At 40.0% G+C, this 21,454-nt stretch overlaps 1 protein-coding gene across 1 annotated transcript in view; it reads right to left on the bottom strand.

Moving 5' to 3' along the window:
• ZNF236 (zinc finger protein 236) overlaps positions 1–21,454 on the bottom strand; it is a 131,895-nt gene that overhangs the window by 34,143 nt on the left and 76,298 nt on the right. The window contains exons 17-22 of the mRNA XM_018555529.1: positions 20,724–20,827; positions 20,373–20,524; positions 18,627–18,845; positions 15,291–15,576; positions 7,124–7,227; positions 1,234–1,644 (exon numbers count right to left, since the gene is read on the bottom strand). Of these exons, the coding sequence (XP_018411031.1) occupies positions 1,234–1,644; positions 7,124–7,227; positions 15,291–15,576; positions 18,627–18,845; positions 20,373–20,524; positions 20,724–20,827 (1,276 nt within the window). The remainder of the gene's footprint in view (positions 1–1,233; positions 1,645–7,123; positions 7,228–15,290; positions 15,577–18,626; positions 18,846–20,372; positions 20,525–20,723; positions 20,828–21,454) is intronic.

Here is a 21,454-nt window from a genome sequence, read left to right as displayed (position 1 = left end):
CATTGTAGGGGGCAGCAAAGTAACCTAGGTGGATCTGTGTGACTCTTGTAAGTAAGAGCAGTGGCAGAAGGGTGCTACCTCTCACTGAATGGTGGGAAAAGAGCAGTCAACTCCTCAGCAATTTATCCCTTTCCACGGAGGGGATAATAAAGGCCCTCAAACTGGTCTAATAAACAAAGTAACTCCCAGTGCTCGGCCCACACAAAGTATGGGCCACAGTTCTGCACCTAGAAAACACTCTGTGGCTACCAAACACAGTACACACAGGTCTGCAAAGCACCACACACAAGAAGAGCCCAGTGCCAAAGTTCACATTGCAGGCAGGCCCCACAATCATACAGTCTAGCGGGGTAAGTGTACAACCTCCAAAGCTATTGCTGAACATACTCCAATCCTGATAGCTGCAAAAACAAACCAGCTCAAGCAGCTTATAGATAAAGTCTTGACTGCAGAAAAAATCTTAAGAAAAAAAACCAATGCATAGTAAAAATGGTTACATTTTTCTCAGTAGACAAAAAGGCATGCTGGGACTTGGAAGGGTTACGCCAGGCTGGATCAAGGTTTTTTTTTTTTTTTCAGCCATTGTCCAAATCCTCCTGTAGTTTACCCAACTGTCTGTAAATCTTGTGTGCCTTAATGAAGGGGACATTTCTACTAGCTAACAATATGTTTTCCACTCATTTCATGGTGCAGTTTTGAGGTTTGAAATATTAGATACGGTATCTATTTGCTCAATGCAACCTCATCTTTCATATTTTACAAAAAACTTGGATATTCTATTGTGTTTGTGTACACTAAAATTAATTTGAAGGGATTTTTAGTGAACACTTGGGTTTGATAACCTGCTGTGCTTATATTGTCAAATAAAAAAAATGTAATTGCCAGCAATTCTATTTTTCAGGCTCTCTGCTTTCAGAAAATATATAGTTTAGGGGGGATTTACGCAATTTCAGGCCTAAAATGTGCATTTTGACATGTGCAAATAATACAAAAACAGTACTGGCAGCAAAAGGGTTAAAATACAGATAAAAGGTAATAACAAACCTAGGTACTACCTTACTGATCTACTATTGACTTGAATAATCCAGGTCAACTAGAAACTACTGTTTTAGATGCAAATAAAGTTGTAAGTGTGATGTGAGCTTAGAAAGATATACTGATTCATGCACCCACCATCCTATTTAAAGACACTTTCATTAACCACTGTTCATATGCTCTCAGCAACACTATTACCTGAAACGGATGCAGGAAGAATGGCTTGACCAACCAGTCCCTGCTGAAGCAAACTTTGATCAAATTGGCTTGAAAGCACCGAGCTGTTTGTGATGAAGACGCTAGGGTCTGTAGCAGATGTGTTCAGCAGGTTGATTGGCTGAAGAGATTCCACTGTGCTGGAAGTTGTACTGGGTGCAGAGACTGTAGCTTGAGGAAGGTGTCTGCGCCCCACTGGTTTCCTGACCTTTTTAGCATCTGATTTATAATGGCACTGTATGTGAGTTTTCCTGCGGCCAGATGTCCGAAAGCGCATGTCACAATGAGGACATTTAAAAGGCTTTGCACCAGTGTGCAGGCGCATGTGTACTTTAAGACTGCCTTTAGTAGAGAAGGAATTAGTGCAGACATGACAGTTGAAGAGTTTTTGACCTGTAAAACAATGTACAGAAATGAATAAAGAAAAAATAAAAAGCTTAGTACATTGCTCATTTTAAAGGTGCCCATACCCTGTACGATTATCGTATGATAATCGCGGGAAATCCCACTATCGTACGATAATCGCAAAGTGTATGGAAGGCGTGCGACCGTTTCTACTGTACGATCGCACGTCTTCCGTCTAACAAGCAGGTTTGAAAACACGCCGAGAATCGTACGATTCTCGGCACGTTAGTGGCGTGCTTGTTCAACAACTGCCGAACGGGCCGGTGTGCGCCCGGGCACACTGCCCGTTTAGCATTGCAGTCATGGGAAGCCCGACCCTCAGCGGGGCGAGCTTGCAATGATCGCAAGTACGATCTGCCTGTCCATGATGCCCAGATCGTACGTTTTTTTAATTACTGTACAACCCTGGCAAGACAAAAGTGTATGGCCAGCTTTATATTGCTTACACAGCATTCCACACCTGCCAATCACTTAGTTCACCTGCTGCTGGCAATTATAACAGATTCATAGGGAAAGCAAGATGAATGAGTTGCTGGTTTATTATTTTCATTATGTTGATACTCATTGCCAGTGGAAAAAAACAGAAATTAAAAACGACAAAATTTTAACAGCATACTTGTCAAAATCCTTTAAAAATGTAGCTTACATTACGAGATCAAAGGCAATGTATATGATTTTGATATAAAATGGATGTTTAGCTTAATATTATTGTCGCCTATGTCAAAAACACTAACTTTTGAAATATGATACCCAATAAAGCATAGGAATGAAACCCTAATAGAACAAGCTGCACTCTAAAGGTCTTCACCAAAAGTAAAATTATTTATTTATGGAGAAAATACATACTGCATAGTTCCTCCCCATGTAGGCGCAACGTGTTTCACCATTCCGGCTTACTCATAGAGATAGTGTCAGTTCGGATTTAAATGCTAACTTCTCCCCTACAGAGGTGTAAATCAGACTGCATAGCTCCAGTTCGCCTCGTTAACTGCTACAGTGTTGGCATCACCGCTGCTAAAGGACAGATGCATCAAACATTACATAATCAGCAGTCCTTCTATAACGCTGGGTTCACACCTGGGCGTTCGTAATATGCGCGTTTGACGCACGTTTTTACCGCGATTTGTTGTCCACGAAACGCGCGTTTACGAAAGCTATCTGGCTGTATCCTAATGGACACGAGCGGAAATACGTCCCAAAAGAAGCTCCTGTACTAGTTCGGGCGTAGGGCGCTTTTCAGCGCGTCAAAACGCGCTGAAATATGCCCAGGTGGGAACTATGCCCGTAGGAAATGATGGGATTTCACTGCTTGAGCGGTTTTCAGCGCTTCGATCATCGCTGAAAAACACCCAGGTGTGAACCCAGCCTTGAGGGCTAGTTCACACCAAGCACGGAGCACATGCAGAGCAGTTACAGAATGGATCAAAACTGCGTCCAATGTATTCTAATGGTATTTAGGGCTCTAGTTCACACAGCAGCGTTCAGTTTCAGAGCATGTAAAAAAAACTGCAGCAAGCCCTATTTTTCCTGCTCCGGAATGCATGCAAACGCATCAAAAACTTATGCAAACAACCTGGAACACACTGAAAGCCCATTTTAGGCTAACCCCCCCCCCCCCCCCCCCAAAAAAAGGGCTGAAACACGTCAAAAACACTGCACGTGCAGAAACTCATCCAGATCTGGTCTGCATTTGGTGTGAACAAGCCCTGAAGCTTCTATCAAAAGTTAGCATCGCGGCAGAACACACATTTAGTAACAAATAACGACAATTTATAAACCATCATGAACTCATGATATAATATACATTAAACATGATATACTCTATTTTTATGAGCAAGCTGGAATCGTGAGACGTGTTGAACATACAGAAGGAGGAACTCTAAAGTATGGATTTGCTCCATAAAGATTTTTACTTCTGGTGAAGACCCTTGGAGTGCAACGATTTCTGGATTTAGCTGTCTAAGGCGATGGTGTGCTTGTTTGCCTGCACTTGGGATGCAATCACAGTGCAAGCCGGTTTGGGAATCTTATTGGTGTTTGTTGTGGATTATCTATGTAATAGAACAATTATTTTTCTAAATGGATTGTTGTCCCTGTTCATAAAAATAGGCAGGTCACAGGAAAATGTAAACATTAGAACATGGACAATGTGGTTGAAGTCGGAAGTCCATATATTTAAAGAATCAATTTTCCGAACTATAAAGAATCATTTGTCTAAGTAACAGGAGCTTGCTGCTTTAAAGTCTTTATCAAAAGATTGTCTGACGTGATCCTAAATTGTTGTTGCACTTATCTGATCCTAATTCCAACACGTATATCACAATTACATACAGTTCACTTTGTTCTTGGTCTAGAAATCCTTAAAAGGTATATATCAGAAACATTTTGGAACTCTACTTCATTAAAACCGAAGTCCATTACATCGGCTCGTAGCAGCGCATTTGTGTTGCGCTAAGCCTCTTAGCTAGGTAATGGCATCAAAGTCAATGTTCTTTTTTAATAGTAGCACTTTTCCAAAGCCTTCTAACCTTTTGCTGCCTGTGCCTCTAATCGACTTCATCAACGATTTGTTTTATTCAAATAAAAAAAAGGAATCAAGAGACAAAAACAATTCTCCAATTTAAGTTTTTCCTTCACGTTTTCAGTTGAAATGTTAGTCTGCACAGCATTGTGTTACTGCGTACTAGCTGGAACTTCACAAAAGAGTACAACCTTTTACTGAACTATGAAGGCAGCACTCTTAGAATATACATTGCTGTTTGTCACTGCTAAACCTAACTGAAGAAAGCAGGAATCTATACATGTTTCAGACAAACACAAACTGACGTTGATTTATAAAAAGATGCAGCAAAGACAAACTGTGCAAGGCTAGAGCTACTGCCCGTATTAACCCATAAGGTTCCAGCTTTTAATGAGTACTGAATCTGGTTGCTATGGAAATCAGTATAATTGTGTTCATACTGCAGATGGCTTCAACATTGTCACACTTCCCTGTGCGATGATCCAACACCAGGGTTTGCCTCCTGTCCGAGCTGCTCGGCTTCCTGCCAATCCGCTCTGAATCTCTCTGTTAAAAGACCAGCTCACTTGTTGCTCGGCGTTCCAGCAACATGTCTTCAAACTACAGCCGGAACTCTTTGTCACTTTTAAGTTGTTTCTTTGGATCCCTGCAAACTTTTATGTACCTTTGATTACTGGGCCCTGTGATCCTGTACTTCCAGCAAGTGGATTGTTTTCTAAACCTCAGTGAACTTGTGCACCTGTGATTACTTGCGAGTCTCAGTTCTCCTCCTGTGGCTGCTTGAACATTCAACCTGCTTCTCCTGAGTGCTCTGCCAGCCGTTCCATCACAGGTCCACTGCTGTTTAACAGCGCTCCTATTACTTTAGTTGTAATTAGTCACCTGTGTCTGTACAGATGTGCTAGAGGGCTGTAACCGGGAAGGTGTCCGACAGCGCAATCATCCTCACCGTTGGAGGCTCTGTGGAAGACCCGGCGCTTCTTAGATTCTGCGCTTCTAGTGTGTCTACACTAACACACAGACACCTACTCCCTGTGTGCTCTGTGATCTGCATACCAGGTACCCTTTTTGCTCACTACTTTCATCCGCATCTGGAGGCGTGGCAGGAGAACAGACACTGCTGCGCTAGGAGAGAGCTGAGGAGGACTCTCACCTTGCACAGCGACCCACAGGTTGAGAACAACTGCTATAGGTAAAGACAGGACCTGGCTCTGCAGCTGGAACTAGAAGAATTGGATTTAAAGTGTGTGGCTATATAACGTATGAGGTACATACTCCGCAGTACTGTCACTGATAGGGATGGGCTCAGGCGTGTTCGCAGCTCCACGTGCTGAGTCCGCCAGGAAGCTGACAGTGCGCAGTGCCAATCACAGGCACTGAGACATTTCCCGATCTCTGCAGCTGCAGACCGGGAAAATGGAATGCATAGCTAGAAGTGTGTTTTACATATTTTTTTGCTTGAATACATACATATTGCACCCGCCCTCTGCTGCTGTCAATCACTAAAAGGGGACCTGATGGAGAACTTCAGGTCCCCCTCTGCTGATTGGCAGCATCAGAGGGTGGATGCAATAGCTAGTTTGCTATTGGCTTTTTCAAAGTGAAATAGCAAATAGGAATCTAGCTATGCATTCCTATGGTGGTTTTTTTTTTTCTGACTCACGGCGGCCCTTGATTAAAAAAAAAAAACCAGAGCACAGAAAGGTCCTGACCTTTCCGTGAGAAAGTGTCTCTCTCTCGGCGGCTGAGAGCCACTAGGCAACCCCTGGCAAACCGTCATTCGACCCCCGAGGGGGTCCCGACCCACAGGTTGAGAACCACTTTAGCGCAACCTCATCTTTTATATTTTACCAAAAATTGGGTATTATATTGTGCTTGTGTGCGCTAAAGTTGATTACAATGCATTTTCTATGGAAAATTTGGGTTTGATAAACTGTTGTGCTAATATCATGTAACATTAACAAAAATTGCAATTGCCACCATTTTAATCTACAGGGTCTTTGCTTTCAGATATTCATTTTGGGGCCTTTAATCAATTTTAAGCAGAAACATGGAGAATCATGTGTAAAAGCAGTACTACTGGAATCAGTTGCATGCCATCTGATCTTTGATACAAGGTACCTTATAAGTCCCATATAAGCTTATTTTTTATGTTTTCATTTTCAAAGTGTCTTGATGGTTCATCATAACAACCAGATTCTTCCACACTGCACTGAGAGAATTAAAAGGATAATCTCTTTACTCTTTGGGGTTAATTTACTAAGGTAAATAAGCTGTTTACTTTGCAAGATAATTTTGTCTTAGCTCGTTGAATGTGGTGCAAATGCACTTTGCAAAGAATTATGTGCAAGGAAAAAAAAAACAACACATATTTTTGCTTGGAAATGATTGGATGATTTAAGACTGCAGAGCTTCATTTCATTTATAAAGCAAAGGGAAAATTGCCTTGCAAAGTGAACATCCTATTTGCCTTTAGTAAATAAACCCCAATATGTGCATCCAGCATGGCTCCTTATTTACTGTATACTTTTGATAAATATGGCTTATAGTTTCCTGTCCAGAATCAGCTCTGTTCTTACCTTGTCAGTTCATATTATGAAAAGGAAACGGGAGCTAGAAGCCAGCTAATGCTACTGTTCCTCATTATGCACGCTTTCACCTTTACAAGCTTCAAAACAAACTTCTAAACACAGCTTGACTCCTTCTAAAATGACTTTTTCTGACACTCTTCGCCTGCTATTATTAATAAACCTCTTCAAACCATCAGGGACAGTCACTATGACAGAATCTGTTTTATCACCTATTCCCCCTACTCATTTTAGGGCTGAAAAAAGGAAAGTGTTATGGAAGAAATAAAAAAACGGCAACATGTTTATTCTTGTAAGACATCCTGCTGCATGTCTCATATACTCAGCAAACAATACAATAACATGCTTATTTACTAACCTCCATGAGTTTTCACATGGGAATCCAGTGTTGACTTAACTGTAAAGCTCTTTCCACACTCTTCACATTTGAATGGTTTTTCCCCTGTGTGGATACGTATATGTCTGCAAAGACATAGATACAATTTATATAGCTATTCTTTGGTTACTATTTATGTGTTCAAATAATAGGATGTTTTTGTACTCAACATAAAGTCCTTTTCTCTGCGTTCATTAAGGGACACAGCAGATATCTTGATCTCAAACTGATGATTACACCACCACCTGAAGGATTAGGACACTATGCACACAAAAAAGCACAGCCCAGGGGTGGTCCAAGCCCCCATCTGTAAGGCAACTCAATTATTCACAAAGCAATAGAAACAGAGGCACAGACAACCACCAGAGGAGAGGGTGATGTGTCCTCCAATGAACAAAGATAAAAGGAGGTTACTGTGAGTAAAGAAAATCCTAATTTCTCTTTCCTTCATTTAGGGACACAGCAGAGAGTCTACTAAGGGGTGGGAAAACAAAAACACAAGAATAACCTAAAAAAGAGAAACACCCTGCAAAAACAAAAACATGGGAAAGTTAGAAACCCAATAGGGAGCTAGGTTCATACTCCCAAAGGCTAGGCAAAAAATAGAGCTTTCTCTAGCAGATGGGGCATTTGACCTGTGGGCTGTGCTTTGTTTTTTTGTTGTGCATATTGGCCTACTCCTGCAGATGGCATTATATTTCATAGGTTTGTGTTTAAGATCTCTGCTGTGGCTTTCAATGAACAGAAGAAAAAAGGTTATTTATCAAAACATAAAACTAGATACAGGTCATGTTCAAAGCCTTAATGTTTTTTTTAATATTCAGTTTATAATATTACATTGATCAGAACAGTCTAAGCTGGTGTACAGTAAATGTATAAACTGAAGCAGCAAGAAAATACAAAATTCTAGATGTACCACTCAAAATGGTTTATTATCACATTGTTACCCAATCAGATGCATCCATAAAAACCCTAATGCTGGTCATACACATGGCAATTTCCAAGCAGGTACTACCACTTTCAATAAACTGTTGAATGCAAAAAATGACTAAATAGTTTAAAGCAACTGTTGCTCAACATTGTTAACTGTATTAAAGTGTATGTAGACGCCAACAATGAGCCTCTCCTATTTGCTCCCTTTTGGTCTGCTCCATATATTATTCATATTGTTCTGTTATATCTGCTCATAAAGTGCAAAACATATCTGTTGATTTTGCAAACAATCTTGCAAGCTGTTAACTAAATAACAATTAGGTAGGGAGAGCTAACACCATGTGCTCAGGAATTCAGAACTGTGTTATCATGTCTGTAGGCAAGGTAAGAGCATAATATGTATCTATCTAGGCTGCATTAAAGGAACAACCAAACCTGAAGCACCCTGGTCCAATTGATTCCATGATTGGATCATATAATGAAGTATAGATCAGATTATCATTTCTATTCTACTCCCCTTTATTATTATTTTTTTTGTTCCCAGTATACAGCTACATGACCAAAAAAACAAACAAATACTTGCATACAAAAAACTGGAGGAAATGAGAGTGTCTGTTTCCCTTAGCTATTTGTGAATCTAGGGTATATTAGAAAATTACATTTTGATGCTATAGGACCCAGGCCAGTGCAACCAGTGCACGGCCATAGAATAAGAAACTTTGATTCCTATTTCCCCCCATGATCCAATATAAAAGAATGGGTAAAGTTATGAGACAGCTGATTTAAAAGCAATGAAAGGACAAGCCCTGAAAGCTGCAACCTGAAATATTTAGCTTGGTAAATATACCTATTAAGGAAACTGTATTGATATTTGTTCCAATGTAAAACTCTAAAAACACCCTACTTAGATTCTTATCATAACATTACTTGAAATGGATGCACACAATAATCTATTCAAAACATGCTCTAAGCAATTGTGTTTTCAAAAATGAAATTTTAGATCCATTTGCTTCATGCATATCATCAAGCATACCAGGCATCATATTTATTTTCCGAGTAACAGCGATCGGATCAGATGAAGATGCAATCAAAAATGACTACTGCAAAATTATGTGACATAAATATATTATAATATCATGTATTGTGTAAATTGTTTTTGAGTGCAATTCCAATTTCTAAAATGGTAAACACAAATCCATAAAAAAATAATAGAACATGAAATTATTCTTTATACAAAGTCGATGTGACTTCAATGTGACTTCAATTATGGGCTTCAGGACAGGTCACAATGTTTGAAATGCTTTTGAGTTTTCTGAAAGCTGTGGCCACCATGCAGCTACACTTCATGTACTTGTAAGTTTAACTTTTAAGTGTTGGTTGATCAAAAATAACTTTAATATTATAATATTATATTGTATATATAATTGTATTATTTGTTTTCTCTTTTTATTTCTATTCACACCGATGTATCAACATGCTCCTTGGACTCCAGCACACATGATTGGCTTATTGTGCTGCTTTTATTTCCCCAGACTAAGCACTACATGAAGCTGAGACCAAGTCAAATTCAGGTCCAAATAAATAGGGCTGCATTATTGTGTGTATTTTATGTGTGTTCAGCTTTAAGCAACTGCGTGACAATCCATATAAAATATGCGGTATTCAAACAGCTTTATTCAGAAGGGGTTTAAGTGTTTTACTTATACTGTGATTATATACAATCTTCAGGTGATGACTGCATTAAAGATGTAGTAAAACACACACAGATATAAATGTTTGATCCTTATGATCAAACATTTATATCACTTCATTCTCCTGTTCACTCCTGCTACCAGGCTCTTAAAAAAAAATAAACTTGTGACCACTCTTTTAACCCCCTTATGACCATTGGTCATAAAAGACTAGATGTCAAGACTAAATTTAGCAGCTTCAGTATGCATAGGTTAAGTTCACAATGACTCTGACTATTTTTTTAACCTAATTTTTGTTTCTTTAAATACATATAAGGCTTTAATTTGTTACAATGTTTTTAAAACTACCCTGCTTAAGTTTTCTAATATACGCTGACAAATGGATAAATCTACTTTTTTAGCTATTTTCCACATCAACAACTCAATAACAACAACAATACAACAATAACACAACTGATATTATTTGTATCATTGTATTTTAAAGGAGAACTATGAGGTGTAGTGCTTTTCACTCACCTTATAGTTCTAGCCGACCTGTGACAATGAGACTGTCACAGGTCGGCTCAGTAGATCGGGAGGTGAGCGAACACATACCGGGTTAGCTCGCCTCTCGATCCTGTCACGGCTCTCTGCCGTGACAGGGGGAGGGGCTGGATTCCCCTCTCCCCGCTCCGATCTGCCAGCGCTGACTGGCGGAACGGACGGGGGAGGGGGCGGGTACAGCTGGCTCTGCCTCTAGATAGGCAGAGCCAGCTGTCACTCACGCAGCTGGGCGGATCCCGTCATCTAAGTCGTGATCCGCTCCGGCTGAGGCGTCTACAGCTCATGGTATACTGAGCTTAGGGTAACGGGAGGACGCTAGTTTGTGTCCTCCCGTTACCCTAAGGAGAACTATGGGGAAAAACACTGACCCCATAGTTCTCCTTTAAAGGCTCAGTGTCATCTGCAGGCCGGAGAAGGTAATTTATAAAGAAAAAAAAAACTAAAGCTCGTTTGTGATCACGATGATTGACTGTTATGGTGGTCATGTGATTGGGAACCACACATATTGATTCTTTATCTTGGCTCTCAATCAGAACAATGTAGAGTGAAGTTCCCCAGTACAAGGAACGGTTCCTGAGAACAATAATCTACAGATTGCAGGTGTGAAGGGCATTTAAGCTCCACAGCCATTTTCCTTTATGTGCCATTAGTTTATTAATTTTTGGGGGGCAAACAAGGCTTTCTCTGGGTGGTATTGTTTTCCAAAGAGTTAAATAGGAAAGAAGTTTATTTGTGGTAAATTGTTTTTCCTTCTTTCCAGTTTGCTGCAGCACCATGAGTAAAATATAATACATTTTAATTTATATTTTAATAAGCACTGAAGCTGTAACACTTAGGGCCTGTTCACACCACTTACAGTGCGATCCAGCAGCTAAGCATGCTGGAGCGCACTGGATCGCATAGTGTGAAGGCTTCTTGCGTTCTGGGGTGGGAGGGGAGGCAATGCAATCAAGTCAATGGACCAGCAGCCACGCTCTGCGATCGCCTGCATCAGAATGCATGGGCACATCGATGCCTGCATTGTGGTCCAGTGCGATCGCAAAAAATAGTACAAGCACTATTTTTTGTGATTGCACTGGACCGAAATGCAGGCATTAATATGCCACGCATTCTGATTTGGGTAATCAAACTATAGGCGGGAGGGGGTGGAGGCGTGGCTGCGGTGCCATTGACTTGAATGCACCGCTACGCCACCTTCCACCCCAGAACGCAGGGAGCCGGCCAGGATGCAATCCAGTGCTTTTCAGCAGCTAACTGGGCTGGAACGCACTGGAGATGGTGTGAACCGGCCCTTTGAGGCAAAGTTTCTGACAATAGCTCATCTACATAGACTGCAACCTCCTCAATCAAGTCACTACAGGTCGCAGCAGCTACACCCACAGTACAGGACTCTACAACATGCAAAGAACTTCATAGGTCCTTAACTGATTAAAGTGACACTACATTCAGGAGTTAAATCTTAAAAATGCATTCAAGTACCCTAACTATTAACAACAATGTAACTTATTTGTGCATCACTCGGCTGTAGATCCTCATATCATCCTTGAATTCATGCTGACACTATCCTTCCTTCTGGAGGGTGTCTACTTTTGTTCCCCATGGTCCTTGTGTGTGTTGTAAAGTAGCCACCACTCCAAGCTCACTCCCCTGATAGCCTATATCTTCAATACAAATTAGTAAACTAAATATGAGATTGTAGTCTGTCACAGGCGTGAGCTTGGAGCGGTAGCTACTTTACAACACACACAGGGACCATGGGGAACAAAAGTAGCCACCCTCCAGAAGGAAGGACAGTGTTAGCACCAATTCAGAGATGATTTGACGAGAGATCAGAGGATCTACAGCTGAGTGGTGCACAAATAAGGTGCAGTGTTGTTAATAGTTAAGGTACTTAAATACATTTTTAAAATTTAACTTGTGAGCTTAATGTCACTTTAAAGAAAATAATTTATATCACTTACAGGTAATAGAATATTGTACTTTGCAAACTTCTTTTTTTAAATGAAACTTTAGAAAACAAGTTGAGAAAAAAATCAGGCAGAGAAATTCTGCATAGAAGTCACCAATCAGTGGCCAGGCTGTGGTTGCCTACCTAAACCCATTCAAATGTGAGCTCAGCATTTTCTTTCATGTTAATGTGAGAACTTCAGCTTCCTCCAAGATCTTGCAGCATCGCCTAGATCGGCTTTAGGCTGTGGGAGTGGTTAAGTCGTTCCATCAAATTATGTCATTGCTACCCCCATGCGTATGAGTGGAAGAAGCAATCTAGCAGATGTTCACTGTTCTCAAATTTGTACTTCTTAAACCCTAGCTCTAGCCTAAACTTTTTTTTGTTTTGGACAGACTTAGAAAAAGTAAATACTTTTGTCAAAATTGTACTGTCCAAGATACCAATGGAGGAATTTCCCAATAACGTTTTCCTAAGGGAAGTGAGGGAACATCTCCCTAATGGGGACAAAGACTGAAATATAAACTTGGCAGGGGTTCTATGCCTGCCCACTATCCAAAACTAAAAAAATGGCTAGAGGTGGACTTTATACATAAATAATAATTAACGTTTTCACAGAGTTTGAAACTCAACTCTTTTTTTTTTTTTTTAACACTGAAATAAAATATAACTAAAAAAAAATAAAAAGACAGACTCTTCTTTCATGATTAATTTGGGAACAAATTAACTAAGGGATGCAATAAATATACGCAAACCCAGACTGTTCTGCTGACACTAGAATTCTATAATGACACTGTGCATCATTTTTAAATGCCAAAATGACTTTGCAGATATCAGCAGGCATATTCACGAAGCCATGTAGGCATATCTGTCATTAGGCAGGACTAATTTGCATTTAGCATATCTTGTCTTTGGATAGAAAAATACGCTAAGCTCAACTGGTGCACATCACTGGAAAACCATTCAGACGTCAAGTTACTGCCACGCACACAAGGTTAGCGATTCAATTAGATTGAGATCATGAGATTTTCAATCCAATGCTCTTTATACTCAAACAGAACTGCTGTAGCAAGTGTGCCATCATTCATTTAAATCCATGTAAATATGTGAAATGGGCCTCTAAAGATCTAAAGAAAAACCTTAGCCCAAATCACTTACCTTAAACACTCTTTATTAACCACTACAGTTCTCACATCTCTACATCCCTTATAGATATTTCTGCTATTGGCCTGTTTTTTTCGGCAATAACTTTGTCATTACTAAAGATAAAGTAATACGCAGATTATTTTTAGGACAAACACATATTTCTTTTGGTGATATTGTCTCACAAACGGGGTCAACAGGAGGAGCTACATGGGAGACACACTGCACAATGGTCTTAATGAAAGAATGGGAAGCCAGCAGTCTTTAGAACCCTTAATGGTGCCAAGAGCCAAACGCTGGTCCAGGTCCAGCTGTAAGAAGGAGTGGAGTTTGCCCTTGAAGAATTTCCTGGGGTGAAAGCCTCTTGCCTTGCACTAAGCGAAGCATGCCTTCTAAGTACGTTGATAGATCTTGAGGAAAGACACACTAGCATTTAGCATCACATGGATCACCAATTCAGATATGCCTCTGCCTTCCAGACAAAAAGTAGCTAAAACAGACAAAGCAAAAATCACTCCCTCAAATTGGTTTAGTTTGGGAACTGTGAACAGTTTAGAATCGAATTCTACAACTGTTCTGCCACAAGAACTGGGGTAATTCTTCCCTGCTCCAGAAGACCCGTCAGAGCTGCAGGAAATATGTTAATCTGTTCGGTTGGAAGTAATGAAACAGGGAGGGGGATGGGAGGGAAACTTTAGCGTGTAGACCCTGGAAACCACCTCCCTCACATAAACATCTGAGATGTAGCTTGTCCAAATGTCCGTAAAGGCTAATTGACATCTCCCCACTTTGGAAAATGGTGTGCCCCAATAATAAAGATGATTAATCCAAGGGTTTGGAGGACTTGGAAGTTCCAGACTTGCAGGTGGACTGAGTGCCAGACTTCCACTGTCATTTTCATAGTCAGAATTCACTGGCAAGTGAGTCAGACTGAGTGGAAGGATAGGGCGTACTATACATGCGAGTGCACTTTTGATGACATATCTTACCCAGGCTCCACATCTGGTTAAGATACAATAACCTTAGTAATGCTTCCAGTTATTTTCCAAAATGTCACCCAAGTCCTCCTAACTGTAGTCAATCAGCCCACATCACTGCCCCTCAGAATCTAGCTCCAGTACTCAATTATGTTAACGTCTATACCACAATTGTCAATGTCAATTATTATTATTTATTTAAGGAGAGACCATCATTCTTTCTAAAAGGGCTCATTCACACCAGCTGCATTGGGCCGTGTTGCTCAATGCAGCTTAAACACAAGGACAAGTAAAAAATGCCATGGGACATGCATAATGGAAAATAAAAAGCAATTTATCTTATAACCGCTTGCCGATCATGGCCATTCCTGAACGGCCGGATGGCAGCCTTATATGAGCGGGAGGGCGTCCTAAGATGCCCTTTCCCTCCCCCCGCTCGTGTGCGGCGCTCAGCGCACACACAAGTGGGGAAACTTAGGGGTCTTGGAGACCCCTGATGTCTCCATAAAGAGGACCTGTTATTTGAATTGGCTATAACATAGGGTTTTTTTTAGCCCCCTATGTGATAGCAATAAAATGTAAAATAACAAAAACAATTTAAAGTCCCCCACCCCCCCCACATACACACACAAACATGCGTCGGGTGCGCCTATTTGCGAAAACGACGATTGCGCCGCACGTGTTACATATCGCCACAAATGTCGGAGTGAGAGCAATAATTCTAGGCCATTCATTACTGATAACACAAAAAAAAAACAACACGCGTAAAAATGCATTGCAATGAACTCAAAAACAAACCACAACACACCTCATCAGGGCATGTAAATATACTGTATGCTGTGGTGTGAATGGACTCTAAAGCATTTGTCCATGCATACATAAAAGGATAACAAAATGCAGCAAATGGTGTATACCTAATCAAGTCACTGGGCTTCTTAAAGCTTTTGGGACAGAAATTGCAACAGTTTGCAAACTTGGGTTCAGTTTCCATCTCTGCCTGTTTGTCTTTGATCTCACTTATACGATCTTTCTCTGCTGCTGACTGCACCAGCACCTTCTCAGAAATAGTGGCTCCCTCTCTAGGCCGAATTTTTGCCAGTTCAGCGGTCTCTTCCTCTGTGAAAGTAATGACACCATGGCGGGACTTTCTTGATGCTAGTCTCTCTGCATTCTCCTCGTCTTCCTCAAGACATACATCTCCTGTTATAAAAAAAGCAGCAGTTTTGCATTTGCACTTGTTAGGATAATGCCCAGTGGATCACTTAAAAAATGAAGTACAAATCTGCATTATGCCTAAATAGTATGTAATAAAAACACAAACTGGAAAAAAAGAAAACCTATATATAAAAACACAAACAAAAATAGTTTCTTTAATTTGAAACAAAGAAAGATGTAGCAAGAGAGACTTTATGTAACAGCAAGGCTTAGCCTGACAATCATTCTTGCTACTGGCAACTAATGGGGAAACGCCAGACACACAAATTCTCACTTTTTTAAGTGGTTAGCTAAAAATTCCTAGTTCTGCAAATATATCTGAATTCAAATCGAAACAAATGCAGATTTGTGTGTATTTAAAGTAACTTGGGACATAAGAAGCCTGCTACTAGGAGGATATATTTTTGAAAAATTGGAAACTAAAATGTCAATATAATTTTTCCATAACCGCATGAGTCACAAGAAAATGAAAAAGAAAAAAGGAACAGTTAATATGCTGCACTACAGGATTGAGAAAATACTTCTCTACTATTGTTGAACATTTCTGCCCTATCTCTTACTATCTATCTGCTCTATATATATATATATATACACACACACATATACATATATACTACAAATAGAGATGTTTCCATTAGAAACCAATTTTCTTTTGTGCAAAATATTAGAAAATAAATGCAAAAGCTTGAATGGTTGCTAATGGCAGTAGCTGTGGTTTACCTTTGGTTTAGCAGTATTGCTACAGGGGTAGCAGAAATAGAAAATGCCTCGAATCACATGATTACTGGAGGCACCACCTCCAGCTCTGAATCAACAATGATAATGTCTTTCACTTCAGTTATCAGGTAAACTAAGGGGCTTTTTTACAATGGAGAGCAGATAGTAGCTTTCTGGCCAATCAGCATGGAGCCGGCTTCCCAGGCAATCAAGAAGCCGAGCAGGGGGGAATGACACAGCATGGGTACTCGGCGAGTACCAATCACTAAAGCTTTAATGTCTTTATCCTGAAAATATCCTTTTTTAAGAAAAATACTGTAGTTTTTGCAATTTGCATCTTCATATGGAGCACATCCTAATTGATTGCTGTTTGGTGGCTGTAAATAACTGATTTTCTAATAGAACTGTTAAAGTAACCTGCAGTCCAAAGATACATGATGACTTTTTCATCAATACTGAACGTACATTGTCAAATATATCATTTTAGAGTTGAATGTATTAGCCTGCTTAAAACGTGTAGATGATTGTTATCGGCTTTACTGCGACCTTGTTTATACTGAGTGCATACCAAGAAAAAGAACATCTTTACCACTTTAACAGTCATTTTATTTAATTTGAATAAAAGACATGACTGTAAGCAGAAGCACTTTTTTTGCATGCCTTATGAGCTAAGATGAACTGTAAAATGCATACATCAGTTAAAGTGTAACATGCTTACAAGCTATATATATATATTGTTTTTTTAAGGTGCTGATTTATAAATCTTCTGTCCAGCATATAGCACAGCACCACTGCCAATAGATGAAGCCAAGGAGTATAGACAGTTCCCATGCTCATCAGTACCATCTAGTGGTGGCAGTGCCAGTAAATAGTATTCACCCAGCTATAAGCTGGGCAGAAGATTTATAAGCCAGCCCCCTAAGTGTATGCCTGGGAAAAAAACCAAAAACTTATGCAGTACATCTTTGCAAAACATCCCTGCCATACATGCACTTTTGCCCATGTTTTATCACTTTGACACTCTATAATTACAGAGAAATTCCTGTTAACCTGCCAGAAATCCAGAGTGTTCCTAACTGCCTGTAGTGAGCTGACAACACAGTGTCTTTGCTGCACTGAAATACCAGCTAGTTTTGTTAGCCCTGTCCAGTTCTTTTCTGATCTCCATACCATATGGAGGTGGTGTCCTGTAGTCCAGCAGGGAAGAAATTGGCAGGGCTGATAACACAGTTTGGGATTTCAGTACAGCTCACTAAAGGAAATCATCAGACAAGTGCATTTCCGGCAGGATCAACAGGTTTATTAATGTACTTGCAGCATGTTCAAGAGACAAGGCACAACATGGGGAAATGTGTATGTATTGCAGAGATGTACTGAATATGATTTTGTTGCTATGACAAACAATTCAAATCACTTTACCTTTGGACATAATTAACTCATGAGAGTACCCATCTTATTCAGAAAGAAAATAAATGGATAAAGCACCAAAAACAACTGTCAAAACTGTAGTAAAGGAAACAGTGGAGATGTTGCCTATTGTAACCAACTGGACTCCAACTGTCCAGTGTAAAGCTGGCCAAGCACCTATAGATTTTCTATAGATCAGCCTATGGTCAGATGGAAAAAGTGCAACAGATTCCTCCATCTACGCTAAACTGTGTGGATGGAGGAATCTCCCACTGGGCCAAGCTTCAGTATCTTGCTAGTCAGCCCCGCTGGCTCTTTTAGAATACCTGAACAATGCCTGCATCCAATCAGATTGTTCAGGTATTTTGACAGCCAGTGGGGCCAACTAGCAAGATCCTGAAGCTTGACCCAGTGGGAGATTCTTCCATCCACACAGTTTAGCGTAGATGGAAGAATCTGTTGCACTTTTTCCATTTGACCATAGAAAATCTGCATATAATCTATAGGTGTATGGCCAGCTTTAGCTTACATAATTGCTATGGCTAAACTATCCCCTTGTTCTGCAGTGATCAGATATCCACACCATTCACAATTACTGCCAACCAACCACCATGGCCATTACAAAGTCAAGGTTTGGTGTCACATTCTGAATTGATCTGCATAAAATCGAATATGCAAGTTATTGTGGAATTTAGCTTTAAGAGAGCAATGCCGACCCTGTGTGCTCTGCCAGAGAAACAAAGCGTCATGGAAAATGGGCCATGGAAATCTACAGAATACACTAAGACTCTTTGATGCGTTTATATGATCAATATGGGGAGAAAGGGGAGGGAACTAAATCTAATTGTACAGATTTTAATAGGTATCTGACCTGTGAAAAATATTGTGATAGGTCTTTAGCATTCACTTACCTTCTTCTCTTGTGGTCCCATCGCTATCTGACACAAGGCTGGGGGGAATGTTCTGGTGCTTCTTCATGTGTTTTTTACAGTGAACAGTTGTCCTGAATGTCTCATCGCAGAAAGGACACTTGTAGGGTTTCATACTGATATGAGTTGACATGTGCCTTGTCAGGCTGCCATTTGTTGTAAAGGCAGCATTACATATAGTGCAACTGTAAGCTTTAACTCCTGCAGACACATCATGGAACAGAGCATTGAGTAAATAACATATTTTAATCATCACTTAATGATTGAAAACAATTTTATAGTTAATGTACACTTATAGCAATTGTAGTGATTCTTTCATCACAAAGCAATGGATAAAACATTTGTTGCCAAGTTTAAATTAAACAGAACTTGAAGGTTAATCAACCCAAAATTAAAAAATAATTTTAGGGTAGTCACTGTGGAGTTGAACAACAAACTGAACTGTCATATTTCTTACTAAGCCCAGCAGAGTTTCTGATTAATATTTTTTTTTGTCCTGGAGTCTCACATTGTCTGCTGCATAATGCAAGATGGATGAAAACTCCAACAGAGAGTGTGAACCCATTGTTAGGAAGTAGTAGGGGGTAAAGCTAGGAGTTCAGATACAGAGATCTAGCTATCAAAGTTGCCTCTTCTGGGAAGATGAAATAACTACCCCTCCATGGAAAGTGGAAAGAGGTGGGTCAAGCTGAACTATGACAAGAAAAGCCTTCTGATTGTTTTGGTTTTTCAGTGAAGCTAACCAATACTTATGCATGTTGTCATCATATGCTGAATTTGAATTTTTGAAGTATAGAAGTTCTGTTACAAAGGAATCAAACATTTTTACCTTTTTATAGTACGTACAGGGTAGATTGATTTAGAAGGGATGGGTGAGATGTTCATGGCCTGAATCACCCTCTATCACCAGTATTTGCTCAACAGAGATCCAGTTTCTGCTCCTTCCTAGAAACATGTAGTCGTGTCTAAAGCATAAACTGCAGAAGACTCTCTTTTCTCAGTATAATATACAAGGACAAACTTGTCTATGTATATTATAGATTAACTTTCGCTCACAGTTTACACAGGATGCCTTCCCCTGCTCCCGGGAAAGCTGAATGAAGTAGGGAATGAGGTGGGAGGGAAGGTGAATATGTGCTGCTGGACATGGGATTTAAAGTGAACCCACAAAGCACATGTTTATTTTAAAGCGGACCTTTAACCCCTTATGCTAAAAATCACATCAGCATTCAGCTCTGCATGCGGATATGAAATCATCTTACATTGATTGAGTTAAATAAACATATTTTTCTTTTACAAACAATTGTTTTTCCATTCCCTGATCATCTTAGGCATTAGTAATGTAGCCTGTGCCTAAATGATGCATATAGGGAAGGCATTGTTGGGAAACCTCATCTCTAAACTGCATCTCACAAGATCTCAGGGAAAGGCATTTTTTCCCTTGAGATGATGTGCATGGTAACATGTCCTGGTCATGTGTGCCAGAGTTCCAGGAAGTAAATGGAGATTGCCATGGTGTCAAAAATGACCACCTTTGAAGAATGGGAAAGAAAAGAAAAATAAGGTATGCAAAGAATAAAAGCCTGCAATTATCTGTTTGTAAATTGTCAGTACTAAACATTTCTAAAGGTGACTGTTGTCATTTTAAAGATAAAGATTAATACAGTGATGCAGTGCAAAGCACAGGTTCATCTTAAAATTGAATATCCTCTTTAAGGAAAAGTTTACCTGTATGAGTCTTTTCATGTGACTTGAGCACCCCAGATGAGACAAAACCACGACCACACATAGAGCACTTATATGGTTTTTCTCCTGTGTGGGATCGGACATGCTGTTTCAAATGGCTGGACTTTTTGAAACCTTTATTGCAATATTCACATCTATTATAAAAAGATTTTAAAAAAAAAGTAATTACTATTCTTGCTTATAGTAAGAATTTTCACTATAAACCATAAATCACATAACAACTTTTCTTTAACATGATTTATCTAAGCTGGTAGGTGCTGTTTGAGGCAAATAATTTGAGTTTCGATTAATATGGCTTACTTAATACCCTTAGCTTGTATTAGTTGTACTAGCCTGTAAGCACGCCTGCTTTGATCCTCTGTAGACTCAAGAAACGGCGTTCGCTGGGTCTGCAATTCAATTTCTTCTTGTGTTTCTTCCTGAATTAAGCGAGCAGTCTAGTAATTTAAAAAAAAGTGGTTACTTGTACACAGGATAACAAAAAATTGTTAGAATAAAAAGATAAGGAAAAGGGCTATTTACAATATAAATATTATTGGCTCGTTCAGTAAGATAATGCAGACAGCAAAGTGGAAATGGAATACTGTCTGTGGAAAGACAAATTTGTCCATCCTTACGGCCCAACTCCCATTTTGTTAGTTTGCACCCTTGCAGATACATGAATGGCAACTTTCACTGCCAAACTCTCCCGCTCCTCTCCACTGTCTCATTTCATTCCACTGTGAATGCCTGTCCACCACTGCACTTCCGGCCTAAGTGTCACCCAGGTCATCCAACCCTTTCCTCCTGGCATAGACAACCATGGCCTCATCTCCAGTGGTGCTCTTGCCAATGGGAGTTCAATAGCAGTGCACACACACACATCGGTTTGAAGTGTACCTGCCCACAAGATTGCGCTGGAGGGTAACGCTAGAGAGCTGTGACAGGAACGTGCCCGCCAATTTGGAGTGCTTTCATGGGTAAGTGAAATGGGAGATGCAAGTGTTTGTTAGAAATATAAAGGGTGTATAGCAATGTGCAGAGAGAGGAGGGGAGAAGGAAGGTGGGGATGGGAAGGAGAGTGG

The sequence above is a fragment of the Nanorana parkeri genome, unplaced genomic scaffold (assembly GCF_000935625.1).
Source record: "Nanorana parkeri isolate BGI_ZX_2015 unplaced genomic scaffold, ASM93562v1 scaffold200, whole genome shotgun sequence".
Lineage (NCBI taxonomy): Eukaryota > Metazoa > Chordata > Amphibia > Anura > Dicroglossidae > Nanorana > Nanorana parkeri.
Note: the sequence above shows the minus strand (reverse complement) of the source record. Positions and strands in the feature narration are given on the sequence as shown.